Here is a 20,282-nt window from a genome sequence, read left to right as displayed (position 1 = left end):
CCTTTAAGATTCAAAGCTGCCCTATTGGTCAACTGCTTCAGGTTTAAGTTCTCACTGAAGTGGATTTGTAAAAGAGACTTATCAATTTTCAAATCAGCTAAATATTTTTAAGTCAGTTGAGTCAAATTCAGAAGCTGTTTTCTCACAGAAACAACGGTAGACGTGACTTCCAAACCCAGCTGTGATTATCAAGTCAATCAACAAGCCAGGTGGAAACCACACACGTACAACGTACAACATTGGAAAACTGTACTCAAATATCAGCCATTACACAAAAGTGAAAAATAGTCAAATTTGTCTTAAATAATGGCTCTGAAGAACATGCAAGTTTAATTCTCCAAAGTACTTGGTGAAGTGTGTGGAATCATGGAAATATTTTCAAAAGTGTTAGAAGGTGATTACACCAGATTAAGATGCCTGCTTTGTCTTTAAAACGGACGGCTTCCTTTGTCCCTGAGTTGAGAAAATCATGATCCCTATACTTAGTGCCCATCAACCGTGAACTGTGAGTGGAGACGTAAAGAAAAAATAGACAAAAGCTGGCAGAGTAGAGAAGGAGGTCCTTACGGGGAAAGGGGAGGGGACGACTACAGAGGTGTTGTGAAAATTGTTTCCTCAGCAGGGCCATGGCAGCTGATCATGAAACAGCATCAACAGGGAGTAGGGACAGAGCAGATCAGGAAAGTGGGAGCTCAGAGAGAGTGTACAACACAGCACAAGATCATCTTAGCTACAGAACATACTGCGTCCCTATCATTTCAGACCTATGTTATTTTATCAGCAAAAAGAGCTCCTTCAAGCTTTTAACACATATTTAACTGAATGTCTCCTAATAGATGCCTTTGCTGAGTGATTACGCTCATAGAAGCCACAAATGATTAAAGAAAATCAACACCATACAGCTACTACCTCTAGGACTCTCTGTTGACATTTTCGTTTTTCTGCTTGTTTGAAATTTTAGACACACTATTTGAAGAAGCAGTATGCTTCTCCGATGAAGCACTCAAGCTTGAAGCCAAGCTTCCAGATGTTAAATCCAGAGTCGTCACTGACTCTCCTTACCCTCCCAGCCTGTAAAATGGGGATGAAGGGGACACTGCTTCCCTCCTGGACTTGGGTGGGAATGGACCAAGTTCACACATGCCTGGTGCTTAAGATGATGCTCGGCACATAGTAAGTGCTCAAAATATATAAACAAAACAAAACTGAATTTTCTTCTGTATATTACTAAGCGAAACGTAGGTTACAAAATAGTATGTATAGTGTGCTATTATCTTTAAGGAAAAAGAAAACTACAGGCATACATGCTTGGAGTTCCCATTGTGGTAATGAACCCAACTAGTATCTCTGAGGACGTGGGTTGGATACCCAGCCCTCCTCATTGGATTAAGGATGTGGCGTGGCTGTGGCTGTGGCGTAGGCTAGCAACTGTATCTCTGCTTCACCCCCTAGCCTGGGAACTTTCATATGCCAAAGGTGCAGCCCTAAAAAGGAAAACAAAAACAAAAACTACACATACTCAACACAACACTAGAAATCAACTATACTTCAATTTAAAAAAAAAGTATACCCACTTGAACACGGGGAAAAAAGTTCTCAGAGGCAGGTGCTATGTGTATGTTTAATTGCATCCTTAAAAGGACATATGAGAAATTCTGACAGAACACTGTAAACCAACTATAATGGAAAAAATAAGTCATTAAAGAAAAAGAAATTTTGCTGAAAGAAACTGAGTGGCTGGGTGCTGAAGATGAAGAGGGTTTTACTCTTCTCTGTAAACCCCTATGGGCCTTTATAATTTTGTCCCATGCTCATTAATCAGTAAATTTAAAAAAAGCACTCATTAAAGTTAATTTTTTTTTGTCTATGAAGCTAAGAATAAAATTGATAGCCATTAATCATCAATATTACCTTTATTTAAAAGATAATCTAAAACTTATCCACTAAACCATCCAGTCCCAATTAATGAGGTAAAGGGATAGCAAACACTGATAACTTTCTACGTCCTTTCCCCAACCATTTCCAGTTAAAAAACTGAATCAGTTCCCTGGATATGATGGAGGATATATCAAAAAAAAAAAAAAAAAAAAAAAGGAACGTATGTGTATGTACGACTGGGTCGCTTTGCTGTACAGCAGAAATTGAAGGAACATTGTAAATCAACTATCCTTTAACAAGGAATTAAAAAAAAAAACCCTGAATCAGTGAATGCTGATGTCCTTCAACTTAAACAAGGGAACCTATGACACTGATTTGTGCTGGTTCCATGGGATATTTAATACTTTGCTGAAACAATGACTCAATTAGCTACAAGAGAAGATAAAATAATAAATGCTTGGGAGGTTAGTAAACTAATTAGCTCACAGTACTATGTGCTTATTTTTATCATTTATATAAAGATCACATGTTTTATATAAATATAAGAAACTGGTACATATTGGAATCCAAGTGTACTAAAATTGACTGCATAAGGCATCCTGATTTCAGGCCAACTAACTGAAAAAAATTAAACTAGTAATGAGGCAGCCAATAAGTAAATGCTGAAACACTAAAATTTTCACTTCTTAGAAACAAAATTCAAAGGTAAGGCAATTCATTTTTATTACATTCCAAGCAATATAAAACAAAGGGTGAATTTTACTTCCAAGAATTTTATAATCTCATTAAGGTTAACACTGTACATCCCCTTGGGGTGGGGGCAGGGAGTGGGAAAAAGAAAGAAAACAAATGCCATCAAGACAATCAAACACAACAACCCCAAACAAACATCTGCTTTGTTTTCTCACATTCTAATAGCCTGGCTATTTCGGATACAAATATTTGTTTTGCTGACAAATGTTTCTAAAGTGTTCGTTAAAATTGTTTTGCTGAAATAGTTGCTTTTTTGGGCTGAACAAATTGCAAGCTTCTCCAAAGTCCAGGAGGCATCTGTGAAAAGGAGCAAGGATGGCCGAAGGATTTGCAAAACCACTCACTTGGCAAAATGCAGGAGTCAAGATGGAGTCTTTTGGAAACCTTGGGATCCTGTCTGCAGCTAACAGATATGGTAGGTAGTGTAGATGTGGCCCAAATTTCCTGCTTTCACAGGGAAAGGGCTGGCAGTTTAGCTTTTCAGCCTGTCACACTGAATTCCTCTGAGAGCTCAGCGCTCTCCTGCCACTTTGCACAAGAATGTTCCCCTGTTTTTCATGCGCTTTGCTCTACTTTCCTGTGCCTTGGCAAGGATCAAAGAAGCAGAGGGAACAAATGGTTTCCCATGCATATTGAATTCCCTCTTATAACTGATTTTTCCTCTGTCACTTGAAATTCAATATTGGCAAGATTCATGTACATACCTTAACCAGTAAATTGTCTGCATGCGGTCAGAGCATGAAAAGGTAGATTTCGACATCAAGGTTTTTTTTTGTTGTTGTTGTTTTTAGAAATTCAAATGGACAAATCTTTTGAAAAACGAACTTTTCTGTGGCATCTGCACCAAAATTCATTCCTAATAGTTTTTATTCCACATTAACCTAAAATGTTTATCTATCATTTACTCTTGCCCCGCTCTCTGATTGCTGTGTATCATTTTTAAAAATATGTTACAGGTGAATAGTCCATTCATAAGAATTTGGCTTCAAAATTCTTAATTAACTTAATAATACCTAACATATACTGAGCATTCAAGAGCCATGTGCCTCATTTTCCTCACCTGTAAAATGGAGACAAATAGTACCTACTCCATGGGTTTGTTGATAAGACTGCACGTAATATAATGTAAAGCTTTTAACATAATAATTGTATTTTTATATTTTATTTTATTATTATGAGCACTGTCATAATAATCATGAGATGCTCTAGGAGATTTTGGACAAGAAAAATGTTTTCAAGCCAAATTATCTTATAGTATAGTAAATGGATTACAAATGAGTGTTCCTATTTTAATTAAATATGTATGTGTACGTATATATATGTCATATGATAAAGAACATTTTTAAAAGAATGACTTGTGTTCTTTGTAGGAAAATCTTTAAAAAAAAATCCATTCATGAATTACTCACAAGTGGTTAAATAATTTTTATCACTTTTTTGAAAAAAATGTATTGTTATATTGGTAACAATATGCCTTAAGATTTTAGGGTTCAGTACAAGGAAATAATACAGTTTTCACACTGCAGTGGCCAAGAGTTGATAATGGGAGTTAAGATATTATCACAAAAAGAAAACATCCTAAAATGCCTTTTTCTCTTTTCTTACCTCTATATATTTTTAAAGACAGAAAAAAATCATTAACTTTGGAAAACTTTTAAAAAAATTTATAATTTAAAAAATACCTTTTAAAAATTTAGAAGAAATTTAAAATGAAATCTACCATTTAAAAATTAATCCTGGATTTGTTTTTGATATGAAATTACAATTTTAGATTTGAATTGTTTACTGTGACCAAAATTGTCTTATACAGATAGTGGAAATTAAATGTACCACATAATGCTCTTCTCTCAGATACTAAATACATTCTCTAACAATAGGAAAGCACTTAATTGGGAAGATGTGACTGACTGAATGAATGTGACAAATAATATATACTATACACTATCAAATTCGTAGAGTTTTTTCCAATAAAATATTTATAAATATATGCCTCTTTGAAAGGGAACCTTTCAATGATAAAGAAAATACAAATATTTTGAACTAAGTGAAAATGAAAAAAAAAAAAAAAAGCAAACAAACCCTATCAAAGATTGTGAGATGCAACAAAAGCAGTGCTGAGAGGGAATTTCATAGCACTGAATGTGTATATTAGACAAGAAGAAAGATTTAAAATCAATCATCTAAACTTCAAGCTTTAGAAAAGTAGAAAAAAGAAGTGCAAATTAAATCAAAAGTAAGCAGAAGAAATACCAAAAATCAGAGAAGTCGATAAAATTGAAAACAGGAAAACAGAGAAAAATCAATGAAACTAAAAGCTCTTTGACAAAGTCAATAAAACAATAAAGCTGCAGCCAGGTTAACTAAGACAAAAAAGAGAGAAGACACAAATTATTAACATCAGACATGAAAGAGGGGTCATCCCTGGCAATCCTGTGGACATTAAAAAGATAATAAAGGAATATTATGAACAACTCTGTGTCTACAAAATTTCTACATCATAACATAAGAGAAAACCCATGGCTTGGCAATGAGTCTTTAGATACATGCATAATAGACAATATAGTAGATAATGAGTCTTTAGATACATGCATGTTCCATGAAAGAAAAAAATGATAAGATGGAATTCATTCAAATTAAAAAACTTCTGCTCTGCAAATATAATATTAAGAGAATGAAAAGATAAGATCCAGACTAGAAGAAAAAATTTGCAAAACAATATCTGATAAAGAACCCGTATCCAAAAAATTCAAAAAACCTTTAAAACTCAATAATGAGGCAACCAATGTGATTAAAAAGTGAGCAAAAGATCTCAACAGCTACCTTACTAAAGAAGATAAACAGATGCCAAATAATTATATGAAAATATACGCAACATATTTCACTAGGAAAGTGCAAAATAAAACAACTAGATACCACAACACCCCAAGTGGAAGGGCCAAAATCTGCACAATGACAACACCAAATGTTGGTGAGGATGAGAAGCAACAGGAACTCTCATTCCTGCTGTCAGAAACTCAAACTGATACAGCCACTTTGGAAGATATTTTAGCAGTTTCTTATAAAACTCAACATACTCTTGCCATACAACCCAACCATCACTCTTAGTTATTTACCCACATGAGTTGAAAACTTGTGTCTGTACAAAAACCTACACAAATGTGTAGGTTTAGCAGCTTTAGTTATAACTGTCAAAATTGGAAGCACCCAAGATGTTCTTTCATTGGAGGGGGGAGGCTGGTATTGCAAGTTGAAGAATAGGCACTATTTTCTTCAGTCCAGCAAGTAAATTAAAGTGTTGCTGAATGATCAGATAAATCTATGTTTCTCACTATGTAGATGGATTCCAGAGAATGTAAATTTTATTTTAACCCACAATCACTGCACGACTAATAAAACTCATTTAAAAAAAATGAATGCAAAGGCCCTGTTTTTAACTTTTTAAATTTTGAGATTAAGCTTTTACATTCAAGTTACATTATTTTTCATATATTACACATGTCTCATGAAAGGAGATGATGGTTTTCAATATTTCATTACAAACAAAATAATTTTTGAACTTGATTCGTGAGGAGGCACATATTTATAAGTAATATGGTACAATATGGACTTGAAAGATTACCGTTGCTCACATATTTTCTAAAATGCACTATTCTGGGCTAACAGGATAGAAAGCCCAGAATTAAACCCACGCACCTACAGCCAACTAATCTATGACAAAGGAGGCAAGAATATACAATGGAAAAAGGACAGCTTGTTCAATAAGTGGTGCTGGGAAAACTGGACAGCCACATGGAAAAGAATGAAATTAGAACACTCCCTAACACCACACACCAAAATAAATTCCAAATGGATTAAAGACCTAGATATAAGACCAGACACTATCAAACTCCTAGAGGAAAACATAGGCCAAACACTCTCTGACATAAACGACAGCAACATCTTCTCAGATCCACCTATCAGAGTATTGACAACAAAAACAAAAATAAACGAATGGGATCTAATCAAACTTCAAAGTTTCTGAACAGCAAAGGAAACCCTAAACAACACAAAAAACCCACAGAATGGGAGAAAATCTTTGCAAGTGAATCGACTGACAAGGGATTAATCTCCAAAATTTATAAACAACTTCTGCAGCTCCATACCAAAAAAACAAACAACCCCATCCAAAAATGGGCAGAAGATCTAAACAGACAATTCTCCAAAGAAGACATACAGATGGCCAAGAAACACATGAAAAGATGTTCAGCGTCACTCATTATTAGAGAGATGCAAATCAAAACCACAATGAGGTACCACCTTACACCAGCCAGAATGGCCATCATCCCAAAGTCTACAAACAATAAGTGCTGGAGAGGGTGTGGAGAAAAAGGAACCCTAGTACACTGTTGGTGGGATTGTAAATTGGTGCAACCACTGTGGAAAGCAGTATGGAGATTCCTCAGAAAGCTAAACATAGAACTACCACTTGATCCAGCAAATCCACTCCTAGGCATCTATCCAGAGAAAACCATGACTCCAAAAGACACATGTTCTCTAATGTTCATTGCAGCACCATTTACAATAGCCAAGACATGGAAACAACTTAAATGTCCACTGACAGAGAAGTGGATCCAGAAGAGGTGGTACATATACACAGCCATTAAAAAGAACGAAATACCAGCATTTTTTGCAACATGGATGGACCTAAAAACTATCATGCGAAGTGAAGTCAGACATACAATGAGACACCAACATCCAATGCTTTCACTGACATCTGAAAAAAGGACAGACTGAACTTCTTTGCAGAACAGATGCTGACTCACAGACATTGAAAAACTTATGGTCTCCGGAGGAGACAGTTTGGCGGGTGGGGGGATGTGCCTGGGCTGTGGGATGGAAATCCTGTGAAATCAGATTGTTATGATCATTATACAACTATAGATGTGATAAATTCATTTGAGTAATAAAAAAAATGGAAAAAAATAAAATAAAATGCACTATTAAAAACAAATGGGTCCTTGCATGTTTGCCCTGGAAAACCTTACAAGGTTATCTTATTTGTTCATTATGACATAACCAATCTATGAACAATAAAGAACAGATATCAAAATAGGGGAGAACATCTACTGTGGATTCACTGATGCTGCATAATTTCCGGGAAACTCAAAGGCAGAAACTTGGTAACACATAAGGTCTGACAATGTATTTTCTCCAGTACTAGGAAATACTGACTTTGAACCCAATAGACCATTAAAATTAAAAGAAAAAATACCTGAAATAACTTCAGCAAAAAGACATTCATTAGTTTAACTACTTTTTACTCAATTTCAAAACAAAAATATTAGGCTACACGTAATAAATCATTCCTTCTAATTCTTTAATGATCTTTATGTACTTTATCATCAACACTTCCTTTTCATTAAGAAGGATAAGTCCATAATTTTTATCCATGACTAGTAAGAAAGGAAAGTTAGTGTCAAACAACTTAGGTTGAATCTACAATCTTACCACAAATGCTATAAAAAAAAAAAAAGACTAAATCTTGTTTGAATTTTTTAAGGAATCCACATTTCTTTTTCGCTGTGTAAACTCATTGAATGTTCCACTCCTAACTATGTAATACAAGTTACACATGCACATGAATTTTAGGGTAAAATGGTGAATATAAAAAAATACTAAAATACAAAAAATATGAAAGATACAAAAATATGAAAAATACCATTTTCTCTCCGGTTCAATTTACTCCTATTCTGTAGCCATAAAGATAATGGAATTGAAATAAGTACCTAAAACACTAAGCTTCATTCAAATAAAGCCTAAAATAGATCATTCAATTGTAAAATAAAATTATAAATGCCTTTCAAAAATTATAATTTTGCATTGTTTCCCACCTGGCATGACTTTCATGGCCACTCATTCTCACTCGTTCACATGGCATCCCTTATATACATAAAATTCACTTACAATAATGTCCAGTTTCAGAGGTAAACTTTTTTAGTATGTCCAAATGGCCTTTTTTTTTTAAGCTCTAATCAACCTTCATTTAAGAAACATGATTAAGTCTTCACAAATCTGCTGTATACTGTGCTCCTCACAACCAAATTGTCAATGAATTAAATAAAATTATTCTGTCTTCTTTTCTCAATGTCTTATTCTACAGACCCTAAAGAGTTTTTCTCTTTCTCATTCACATAGCTATCCTCATTTCAAAATTCCTTCAAGGTCCTCAAGAAGCTTGCATGACCCAGACAGTTCACATAAAAACACAAGTTATCTCTAAATATGAACAATCCATATCTTGCCTTTTGATGCCTTTTGAAGCTGATGTGACTAGAGAGGAAAATTCTACAGTAATTTCTACAATACATTCAGTACCTTCTCTATTGGTGAGATTAAATAGATGTGATATCTAATTAAAAGAAGAAACATGTATATGAAGTTCTATGAATGCTGTTTTCATACCTGTGAACTAAGTGAGAAATATTATATCCAACTAATTTTTTAAAATAAAAGTAAATGGAATACGATGACCAAGGATAACCATGTTTAGAGGTGAGCTGTGCAGCAGAAAGAGTCAGTATTTATAGTTAGTTGGAATACAAGAGTAGGAATTGATTTAACTTCCTATTTTAGGGAAAAAAAAACATTTGCATGCATTTAGGAGAAAATGTAGTGGACAACTAAACACTTTAAAGGAGTTTGGGGGAGGGTCATTTGCTAAGATTTATAAGATAAACCTACAGTCAAAATTTAAATTAGCATCTACTACATAAGAGTCCCCGCCACCCCTGCCCCAATTTGGGCTAAGCACCTAGAATTATCACACTATGATCCCATCATAGACGTAAGTCTGAGAATGTAAGACCCTTTTAATCTGACACAGTGCTCTTTGGCTCTAGGAATAAAATAAAAGGCAAAGGGAAAACCACCCCACTGTTTCTTTGAGGATAATAGCTCATCTCAGAATCTATGAAAGGAGAGACCACGTTGGAAAAAAGTTACGACACGGATGCAAGAAGTACAAGAGGAAACATAAGAAACATAAGCAGAGACCAGTTCAGGAAATCAAGCATACACTATTGAGAATTCCAAAAAGAATTAACAGAGGGGAAGAAGCATGGAAGACATAGCAAAAAAACTTCCAGAGATGAAAAGACTTTCATTTAAAATACGAAAGGGCCCATCAAGGCTTGTTCAGAAGAACGAAAAAACGCCCACAATTCAGATGGCCTGTTAGAACCTTCACAGTGAGGCAGGTCGTGAACAGGAAAGGGCGGCCCAAGAGAATTACTGTTGTCCATGATCAACCCTTGGATACTATTTGGTTTTGTGAAAAACATTAAATATTTAATGATGGCAAACATTAAGTTCAAGGGGATGTCATTTATTTTCTCATTCACAGGTCAACACATTAGTTATAATTATAGTTAAGAATTATAGTTAAATATTTATAATTATGCATCTAAAAAGTGAAACATATAGCCTAAAAATTGACTATATTTACAACTAAATAAAACCTCAATCTCATACCTTTGAAGTTATATACTTTATATTAAAATTTTTAAGCCAATAACAATAAATGCAAATAAAGTTAATGCCGCAAACACGCTGCCAGATTTATATTAAGGGCCTGCCAAAACTTGTCAAAAGTGTGCAACCACTGCATGAATCTATGACTGTGGAAAAATGCATTTAAACCCCCAGAAAGACAGCCGGCAGGACTAATAAAATGCATGTAATTACCTGCTGCGGGATCGGTAACTGCTTGACTGGTGATGCCAGATGGTGGTTCCTGAAGCTGGTAAGTGGCGTTTGTGGACGGCGTCGTAGGGCTGGTGTTGCTGCCTGTCATATAATGTGCTGGATATGGAGAGCTGTTATAATACTGTGCGTACTGACCCTGGCCGAAGCTGGGATAAGATGGATAGTCCTACCAAATCAGAGCACATAAGCGTCACCTGTCAGAACACTGCCACTTACTGTTTACATTCCAGAGTATAAGCGTGAATAGGTTTGTGTTTCTGTCTTCCCGGAATTCACAAAGGAACACGCACTGATGCGTGTGTGCAGATTTGCAAATAAATTTTAGGTAAGATCAGATCACTCTTCATATTTCTTCTATTCCATGATGCATTACTAGGTAAAATTAAATCAATCCCCAAACCAAATAAAACCACCCTAAAAAATTGCTACAGAGGTTTTGTTTAAAGGTGGGAAAAAAAAACTCCTGGAAGGCTTCAGAAAGCTCTTACCTACAGTGTAATATAAACAGATCTTTCTTTCTAAGAAAATCATCTGTTGAATTTTTTTCCCAAATTTCAGAAGTTAAATTGGCTTTTTAAATTACCTGCTGTGAACTGTTAAATCCAGAGGAATTTGTGAGTGAATTATTTCCTGTGTATAATCCTGATGATGTTGTAAAACTGCTACCTAAAACAAAATGAAAAAGAAATATGGTTGACTAGGCTGTGTAATGTGCCCATGTAGGAAATTATTCTTTAGATAAGGCAGAGTTGGAGTTTACTGCAAATGCATTTGGTTGAGCTTCAAAAACCAGAATCCAATGACATGGCTAAAATTTCGTTTTCTTAAAATGATTGACAAGCATGGTTTCCCTATACTACGAAGAACTAAAAAGTAAAGAGGTTTAAATTTAGGAGGACATGAGGAACTCATATCAACTCTGGACAAAATTACACATGTGTGCAGAAAACATTAGACTTCAGGTCTTCCATTTCAATTTGTAAAGCACGACAGGATTTTTCACATCTTTACATTAAATATGCTTATTGTAAAGTAATGGGATCAGATTAGATGATCTTTCTTTTTTTTTTTAATTTTATTTTTTGTCTTTTTTAGGGCTGCACCGTGGCATATGGCGATTCCTAGGCTAGGGTCCAATTGGAGCTACAGCTGCCGGCCTACACCACAGCCACAGCAACTCAGGATCTGAGCCTTGTTTTTGACCTACACCACAGCTCATGACAATGCTAGATCCCTAACCTACTGAGCGAGGCCAGGGATCGAACCTGCATCTTCATAGTTACCTGTCAGATTTGTTTCCGCTGAGCCATGACGGGATCTCATAGATGTTAAAGTCAAAGTTTCTGCTAGCTCAAAAACTATGATGCTACTTCCCAAAACCCAAAATGCTTTCCAGAACATACTTGCCATGTTGAGTGGCCTTCTGAACAAGCTGATTATTTCATTTCACAGAAGAATGAATAAAAGCACTTGAAGTATTTGATAAAAACAAAAATCAAAGAGGAACATGAGCCAAGTTTTATATATTACATGTGCTGTGCAGGTAACATCCTATTTATTGAATGTCTTCATGGGTTATGCAGGATTCAAACAAAAGAGGAAATCTTTTACTATCTTATTGTTAAACCATGCAAAGCAACAAGGCACTATTTTTATGACTATTTTGGCAATGACTTTTTGAAAAAGATCAGGGATTGGCAAATGTGTAAAAAATTGGCATTCATACATGAAAAGATAGCAATTTAAATAGAACAAGTTATTGGGCTATTTGGTCATGCTCGAGAAATTTTATATATCGTTTAACCCAGCAATGTTATTGCTATGCATTTACTCTAAAGAAAAAAACATGGATTTGTACAACCAGGTAGTTAGAAAAGATGTTCCCTAGTGTTGTTTCCAATAACAAAACAGAAAAAGCATCCCCAAGTTCTCAATAGGTATTATTTGGAAACGTGAATATTATGAAGTTGTTGAAGTAGTGTCATAATGACATTTACTGACATAGCTTCATACTAACTGGTTAAAATAAAAACTAAAGCAGTAAAAATATCTTTTTTGCAATCTCATTACAAATATTTTTAAAAGCATAAAATATTTGTAAAAAGCCTCCAAGAGTTCCCGTTGTGGCTCAGCGGAAATGAATCTGACTAGCATCCATGAGGATGCGGGTTCGATCCCTGGCCTCGCTTAGTGAGTTAAGGATCCAGGGTTGCCGTGAGCTGTGGTTTGTATCCTGCGTTGCTGTGGCTGTGGTGTAGGCTGGCAGCTACAGCTCCAATTTGACCCCTAGCCTGGGAGCCTTCATATGCTGCAGGTGCAGCCCTAAAAAGACACACACAAAAAAAGCCCCTAAATCTTAGAATCTATGGAGGGGTGCAATTTGGGTCACATACACTGATGGAGCCAACATACATTTAAAATTTTCTACCTAGAACCTGTGTTACTTCTGTAAATAGAAAAACCATTTTTGTCAAAACCATAGTGTTATAGCAAATAACCAGTCTAGGCAGTAAATGTGTTGGCAGTTTAAGGAGAAAGGCTTCAAAGTGAACAACTGGTCACAGACGCCTCCAGGTATGATGTGGTGGTTAATATGTGCCAATTATTTACTTGCTACTGAACATTTAAGTACTAGTTTAAGAGTCAAAAAAGACAGATTAGAGTTTCCAGTTCATTACTTTTAAAATTTGTTTTAAATTATAGTTGATTTACAACGTTCTGCCAATTTCTGCTATACAGCAAAGTGACCTAGTCACACATACATATACATTCTTTTTCTCATATTATCTTCCATGATGTTCTATCACAAAGGACTGGATATAGTTCCCTGTGCTGTACAGTAGGACCTCATTGCTTATCCATTCTAAATGTAACAGCTTGCATCCTCTAACCCAGTCCTTTCCACTCCCTCCCCCAACCCTTGGCAACTGCAAGCATTACTTATGAGCTATTTGGACTGGACAAATCACCTAACCACTCTAAGATATAATTTCCCTATCTGCACAAACTCTATTTCATAGGCTTCTTAAACAGATCAAATGAGGTAATGTTTTGGAAAACACAATGCACAATCCACAGTTACACACAAATGTTCAGAACCGTTACTGTTTATTCCAGTAAACATTTCCAAACATCTCCACTGAATTTATGTATCATTTCCTTGTTTACAGTCTCAAGCTACATAAATAGGACTTAATCTCTTTACCTATGTAAAATTCCTTTTCCTGCTTACTTATCAAGCATCTCTGAACTTTAAAAACCTGATGCAAGGATTCATTGTTTTTACTACAAAGGGAAAATAGTTCCGAAGAACGTTTTAAATTTACTCATCACAGATGCATGCTTGAGGTTTCCCCATTTGCAAGTTTTGGGAATATCAGTTGTTGAAGGTCCCTGGAACACCTATCACAGATAAGCAGAGAGTTCTCACACTACTAATACTTATTCTACTATGAATATTGGGGCTGCAATAGACAAGCCTCCCATATGGATATTCATCTGCACGAAGCAACTACATATTCATTAAACAAACATTAAATATGGACTGGGGTGAGAATGAGAGAAGGACTAAGATTTAGGTTTGGCTCTCATAGGACTTATCAAGTCAACATTAGTTGTTTGATTTTTTAACATTGGACTTTATAGGCATATGACTCACTCTGCATATTTGTGTGTCAGGGAACAATTAATATTCAATATATACATCACGAACTTATAATGAACATTTAAAAATTCCTTGTAAAAAATTCCAATTTATTTTGGGTAGGTGTGTGAAGATCAATACTTTGCGGAAAAAAACAAAACAACGCTTTAATTTAACTATTACATGTATCTGATTGGAAAACGTGCTTTGGGTTATGACTTGTTCTTTTCATTTAAACTACACATTTTTAGGTTATGACTTGCTACTTTCATTTATACAAGACATTTGTGAACAATAAATACTGACCTCAATAATCCCCATCCACCAAGAAAATGAACAAGATAGAGAAAATATATTTTAAAAATGGATGTTTTCATTCCATAAGTTATTCCCTGGAACAAAGTAGAAAAGACCATGGAAGCAATATTGGCACATAGAGGCCACTGGGGTCTGACCAAGTAAATCACAGTTCAGTACTCTAAATGGTACCCGAGGGAATTTCCAGACTCCATGCTACTTCTACGACTGTACATTAGCTGGAATTCAACATAAGTTATACTCATTTACTGGCTGACTGCAGGCTGAGATTCCATTCCATTTCATACGCAGACGCAGGAGTTTAATGGTACTCCAGTGGCCTAGGAGGCTTAATGCAACTTCCACCAGGGTCTAACTTACTTGGGGCAGAGGTGGACATACTGGATAATCAGGCTCAGGCGATATTAATTTTTAACCCCCAGAATCAGGCCTGCAGGGCCACCTCACCCGCCTCCCCGCAGGACTTTGGCAAAGGGAACTGCAAACTTTCAGTCCAGGGCACCAGCACTGATTTCTCCAGTAGTCTCCTTTCATGGTTTCCTGCCCATCTTCTGGTCCCCTCTGGTTCATTCTTCACACAAGCAGCAGAATACTTTCTCTAACATGCATATCTTGTCTTCTCACTTGCTTGTTATAAAAGTAACTGCCCCCTACTACCCTCAGAATAAAATTCAAACTCCTTACCAGGGCTTATATGTTAGGCGCTAGCTGGTCTGATCTCAGTTTGTCTCTTAGATTTCTCTGGGCTCTTCCCAGCAACCCTGACCGACCCCCTCCCCTCCACCCCCGATATATCTTCCAGCCTCACAGTAGGGAAACATGTTTCTCTTAAAATTACTCTTTGTACCTCTCCCTCCCTCCCACTGTACCCTGGCTAACTTGTAATCAACTTCCCAATTCACCACGGACTAGAAACTCCTTTCTTGAGAAAAAACTTCCCTGAATTCCCCTCGTCTCTTTCTTCCTAAACCTGGATTACTGAATTTTTCTCTCTCACTCTCCCTATCTCTGTGCCATGCGTATATTCGATATAATGTATATGGACAACATGACTGGATAACATGCATTGAAAGCTTGCTCTATGTCAGGAGGAAGTTCATCTTTTACATCCTTTATCTGTACAATAACTCGACACTACAGGGAAACAGATGCTTAAGTTATGGTCATATAGCTGCCATGGGGTGGAAGAGAAATTAATGCAGCTCTGAGTGGTTTCAGAGTGAACACAACGGTTTCTCATGTCCTTTTATCCTATTCTCTACTGCTTTATGGGAAGTTCTGAAATTCACTAAGGTTTTCCTAGGGATCACTCCGAGGATGAAAATAAAACAAAACCAAAACAACATAGAAAGCAAACACAGAATCAAAACAGAAGTGACAAGAACAAACAATAGTACTTAAAACATGCTGAATGCTTATTCTGAGCCAGACCCAAATCACATATTTTATATGTTACAACTCACAAGCCCTCATAACCACCCCCTCAGGTAGCTACTATCATATCCCATTTTACAGAAGAGGAGACTGCCTAAGATAACAAGCAGGTACGGCAGACCCAAGATTCAATCCCAAGCCATCTGGCTCCAGAATTGAAGCTCTTCACCTGCATAGTATATTACCTCTCAAAGTTACCAGGGTTCTTTTGCTTTTCAAAATTTTTAGCAACATATTCAACATATGACTAACAACTTGCCACAGAATCACCAGGAGGTGCTTGTTAAAATGGTTGAGGATCTGGCGTTGCAGTGAGTTGTGGTGTAGGTCGCAGATGTGGCTCGGATCGGGTGTTGCTGTGGCGTAGGCTGGTGGCTACAGCTCCAATTGGACCCCTAGCCTGGGAACCTCCATATGCTGTGGGTGCGGCCCTAAAAAGACAAAAAGACAAAAAAAAAATGGTGCAAATCTAGGCCCCTCCTCAGACACAGGAATCACCATCTTATTGACCAGGAGGAGGAGGATGTGACCTGAAAATCCGCGGGGTTACCAAACATCCAGAGCCTCTGATTTCTAGCCACTAGGTTTTAGAACCAATTCACTTGGTGTTTTAGCAACTGCTGCAAAAAACCACACCAGTATAAGCTTTGTCTTTACATTAGGAAAATAATCACACTCATCAAGCATTTACAGAATGGAAGCTTCTCAGAGACTGTTTTGGGTATTTATGGACCTTGAGCTGCTAAACATAGCTCCTGAGGGGTAAAGGGTCTCACTCTGATAGCAGATCTGATACAGACTGGGTGTACCACCAGATGAATTTCTCCCCAAGCTTAGAAAACCACAAAGCAAAGGCAAAAGAGCAAGGATGAGGCTCCCAAGAAAGCCTTCATGTACAGCTCCTAAATCCACTTCTTACTCTACACAGGCCCAGGAGAAGAGGCGTATCTGTGTAGAAGGCGGCCCTGTGCCAGATGCTGATACATGCTTGAACATGGATGCTGTAGGGAAGAAAAAGCAAAGACATGACCAGGAAAAACAGATCTTCTTCCATCAGGATCCCTCCTCGAAGAGTTTCTGCTTGATCCTCTGAGTCTTCACTTACCACTTTAAGTCAGAGACTTAGGCTTCGTAATGAGAATTCATTTACCAAAACCATACAGAAGTATTTTCCTTCCTAGACACAAATGACTCTACATGAAAAGTCACCTCTAAATAAAGAGAACAGAAATATTCTATGACAAACTGTTCTCCATTTTAGGTAATCTTATATCACAAAATTCTCCCCAAGTAGAAAGAATTCCCCTTTAGAACCCATTCTTTCTCAAAGAGTTTGGCAGAGACTGGTTCAGATGAAGCTCCTATAAAGCCCAGTATTATTCTTGGTAGAGTTTGGAATTAAGGTCTTCGTCAAGTGGGGTGGCAGTGGGGATACCTTCGTCCTCATTAGATAAAAGGAAAATCTTACCTGTTTAAATATTTAGTACAGTATAAAATCATAGCCACACTTTTTTTTTTTGGCAGGGAGGGGAAATGGTCATCTCTAGGAAAAATCTAGAAAAATCTGGAAAAATCTTTCCTTTCAGAACATCTATAAGAGACGAAGTTCTTTTCGTGCCATTGCCTTCCTCTTAAAGTTGAGAACTTTGATATTCTGAATGGGAAGATTGCAGATTGCATATGTTACTAGAACAAAACAAAAACTGTTCAAGTTAGTTCGTTGACAGCATCTATGGGAACCTCAAATTGGCTTCCTAGGCTCCATGACTACTTTAGAGGGTGTTGTGGACCAAACAAAGTGCGAGTCATGAGTCTGCCCCTTGAGGACAGTTCAAAAATGCACACTCTCCTGAAAACAACCCCAAGAAACATCAGCTTGTGTGACCTATGTGGGCCACATAAGTTCTGAGGTGGAGCTGCTCAGTGAAGGCAACGAAAACAGACGCAGAAAATGTCAAGAAGTGTATTCCAGGCATGAGACGAGGATAAACAACCCCAAAGAGACGATCAGAGAGTGGAAGGTTATACAGGGAAGTAGGAAGAGAGACAAAGTTGGGTGACAGGAGTTTCTCAATCATTTGTTGAAGAAAAGAATAACAGTTTGGGGAAAGAAATGGCATTCTTTGTTGGAAACACCCAAGAATCGGAAGGCTAAACGTACCAATGTTAGGACACTGGGACACAGGAAATGTTATGATTCTGATTCTCCTGGTAAGCCCTGGAGGAGGTGGGGGACAGCTATTCTAAATGCAAGGATATACCTGGACCTGCAGATGGGGGGCCGGGGTTTGGGGTGGACAGTTGGGGAGGGAGGAGCCGAGGAGAGGAATGGGCTGACCGAGCCGCTTCCTAGAGCTTGCCTATTCACAGCTCATCACAGGCATTGAGGCTGGGCCCCTGCTATCCTGAAAACTCATCTTACTCCTTCTTGTTCTTCTTGTTTAATGCTTCCCTCTATTGCCATCTGCTATCTTGAAGGATGAACTTCTCTCTTCCCAAGAAACTTTCCCTGCTCTGATCTTACCTTCTGGGAACTTGAGCTCACTAATAACTGATACCCTTGTTCTTATTACAGGACTAAACAAACCCTCATTAGCTTTGTTTTCATTCTGATTATAAGGTCCTCAAATTCATGTGTCAGATTTATTCACCTGTCTCACATGGAAAAGGAGAAACTGTGTCTGACTTGTGCCTTTGGAGGGTTTCATGTAGGCTCCCACAGAAGACAGAACTGGTACTTGAGAGATGCAATCCAGGGTGGCAGTGACAACAGAAAGCAGTAAGGATACAACTGTCATAAAGAATCAGGGATAGGAACAGGGGAGTTCCCATTGTGGCTCAGCGGTAATGAACCCAACTAGTATCCATGAGGATGTGGGTTCAATCCCTGGCCTCACTCAGTGGGCTAAGGATCTGACGTTTGCCATGGGCAGCAGTGTAGGTCGAAGACACAGCTCAGGTCCAGAGCTGTCGCGGCTGTGGTGTAGGTTGGTAGCTGCAGTTCCAGTTTGACTCCTAGACTGGGAACTTTCACATGCTGTGGGTGCAGTCCTAAGAAACAAACAAACAGACAAAAAAGAATCAGGTATAGGAACAGGAAAAAACCTTTCCATTATTTCTATTTTTTGTGGTGATGATAGAAGGCTGTTTGGGGTGATGTGAAGACATCAGGAAAGAAAAAGGTCTCAACTTCCTTGTTTGTTCAACATTGAAAAAGACAGTGGGGAAAGGAGAAATAATCAAATAACAATTGTTCATCTCTGATTTAACCTGAAGGATACACACATCACTGGTTTCTTTTATACTAGATGGTGTATAAAGGCTTATCTTCAAAAACTAGTTATAGGCACTATTTTAGATGTAAATTATATGAAGAACATTAAATGCAGGAACTATTAGCACTTTCTGGAAGGATCTGAAATATTTCTGAATTTCCAGAAATAAAATCAAGCAGTTTTAAACCAAATAAAATCTTAAATTAATTAAACATCATGGATTGTGAACAGCTCATAAAGTCTCACTGATCTAGCTCAGAGATTGGTATATGATGGGTATATTCATGAAAATAAGAGTCTTGTTTGGATAGGGAAAAAAAATCTCAAAATCAGAATGCAGTAGCAGCCTATGTTTTATGGTATTTTTATTTATTTTTGTATTTGTTGCCTTTTTTTTTTTTTTTTGGGCCACACCCACAGCATATGGAAGTTCCCAGGCTAGGGGTTGAATGGGAGCTACAGCTGCCAGCCTATACCACAGTCACAGCAATGCCAGATCTGAGCCACGTCTATGATTTACACCACAGCTCACGGCAAGACTGGATCCTTAACCCACTGAGCGAGGCCAGGGATCAAACCCTCATCCTCATGGATACCAGTCAGATTCGTTTCCACTGAGCCATGATGGGAACTCTTACGGTACATTTATATTTAACAGTTTTCACATCCATTGTCTCAGGTTATTGGTCACATCTGAATGTAAAGCAGGTGAGGCAGGATCCTTGCCACTTTCCAAAAAAGCAGAGAGAATGACAACTTCCTTGTCTAATAATTCCCAGTCAAGGACGGACCATTAGCTCCACTTCCAGATTGCTGTTGACCATTCTACCACATGAAATCCACCCTTTAGATATTCTGATTCGGTAATGCTGAAAATAATTATATATTGTGAAAAGTGGTATTTTCATTTTTTTATTAAAGTATAGTTGATTTATAATGCTGTATTCATTTCTGATGTACAGCAAAGTGATTCAATTATATATGTATTTTTTTCATTATACGTTATTACAAGATACTAAATATAGTTCCCTGAGCTATACAGTAGGTCCCTGTTGTTTATCTAGTGTATACATAATTTGTATCTGTTAACTACTTACATGTGGAATCAAAAATAGGATTGGAGTTCCCGTTGTGGCTCAGTGGTTAATGAATCCAACTAGGAACCATGAGGTTGCGGGTTCGATCCCTGGCTTTGTTCAGAGGGTTAAGGATCCGGCGTTGCCGTGACCTGTGGTGTA

General features: G+C 37.2%; 1 protein-coding gene across 14 annotated transcripts in view; it reads right to left on the bottom strand.

Annotated features, from left to right (window-relative positions):
- Nucleotides 1–20,282, bottom strand: part of EYA1 (EYA transcriptional coactivator and phosphatase 1) — a 357,169-nt gene that overhangs the window by 93,914 nt on the left and 242,973 nt on the right. For 13 of the 14 annotated variants that reach the window (XM_021089240.1, XM_021089242.1, XM_021089241.1 and 10 more), the window contains 2 exons: nucleotides 10,958–11,040; nucleotides 10,354–10,540 (listed from right to left, as the gene is read on the bottom strand). The exons of the other annotated variant lie outside the window; for it this stretch is intronic. In XM_021089240.1, the coding sequence (XP_020944899.1) occupies nucleotides 10,354–10,540; nucleotides 10,958–11,040 (270 nt within the window). The remainder of the gene's footprint in view (nucleotides 1–10,353; nucleotides 10,541–10,957; nucleotides 11,041–20,282) is intronic. 14 annotated transcript variants of the gene reach the window in all.

The sequence above is a fragment of the Sus scrofa genome, chromosome 4, assembly GCF_000003025.6.
Source record: "Sus scrofa isolate TJ Tabasco breed Duroc chromosome 4, Sscrofa11.1, whole genome shotgun sequence".
Lineage (NCBI taxonomy): Eukaryota > Metazoa > Chordata > Mammalia > Artiodactyla > Suidae > Sus > Sus scrofa.
This window is presented reverse-complemented; position numbering and strand designations above follow the sequence as displayed.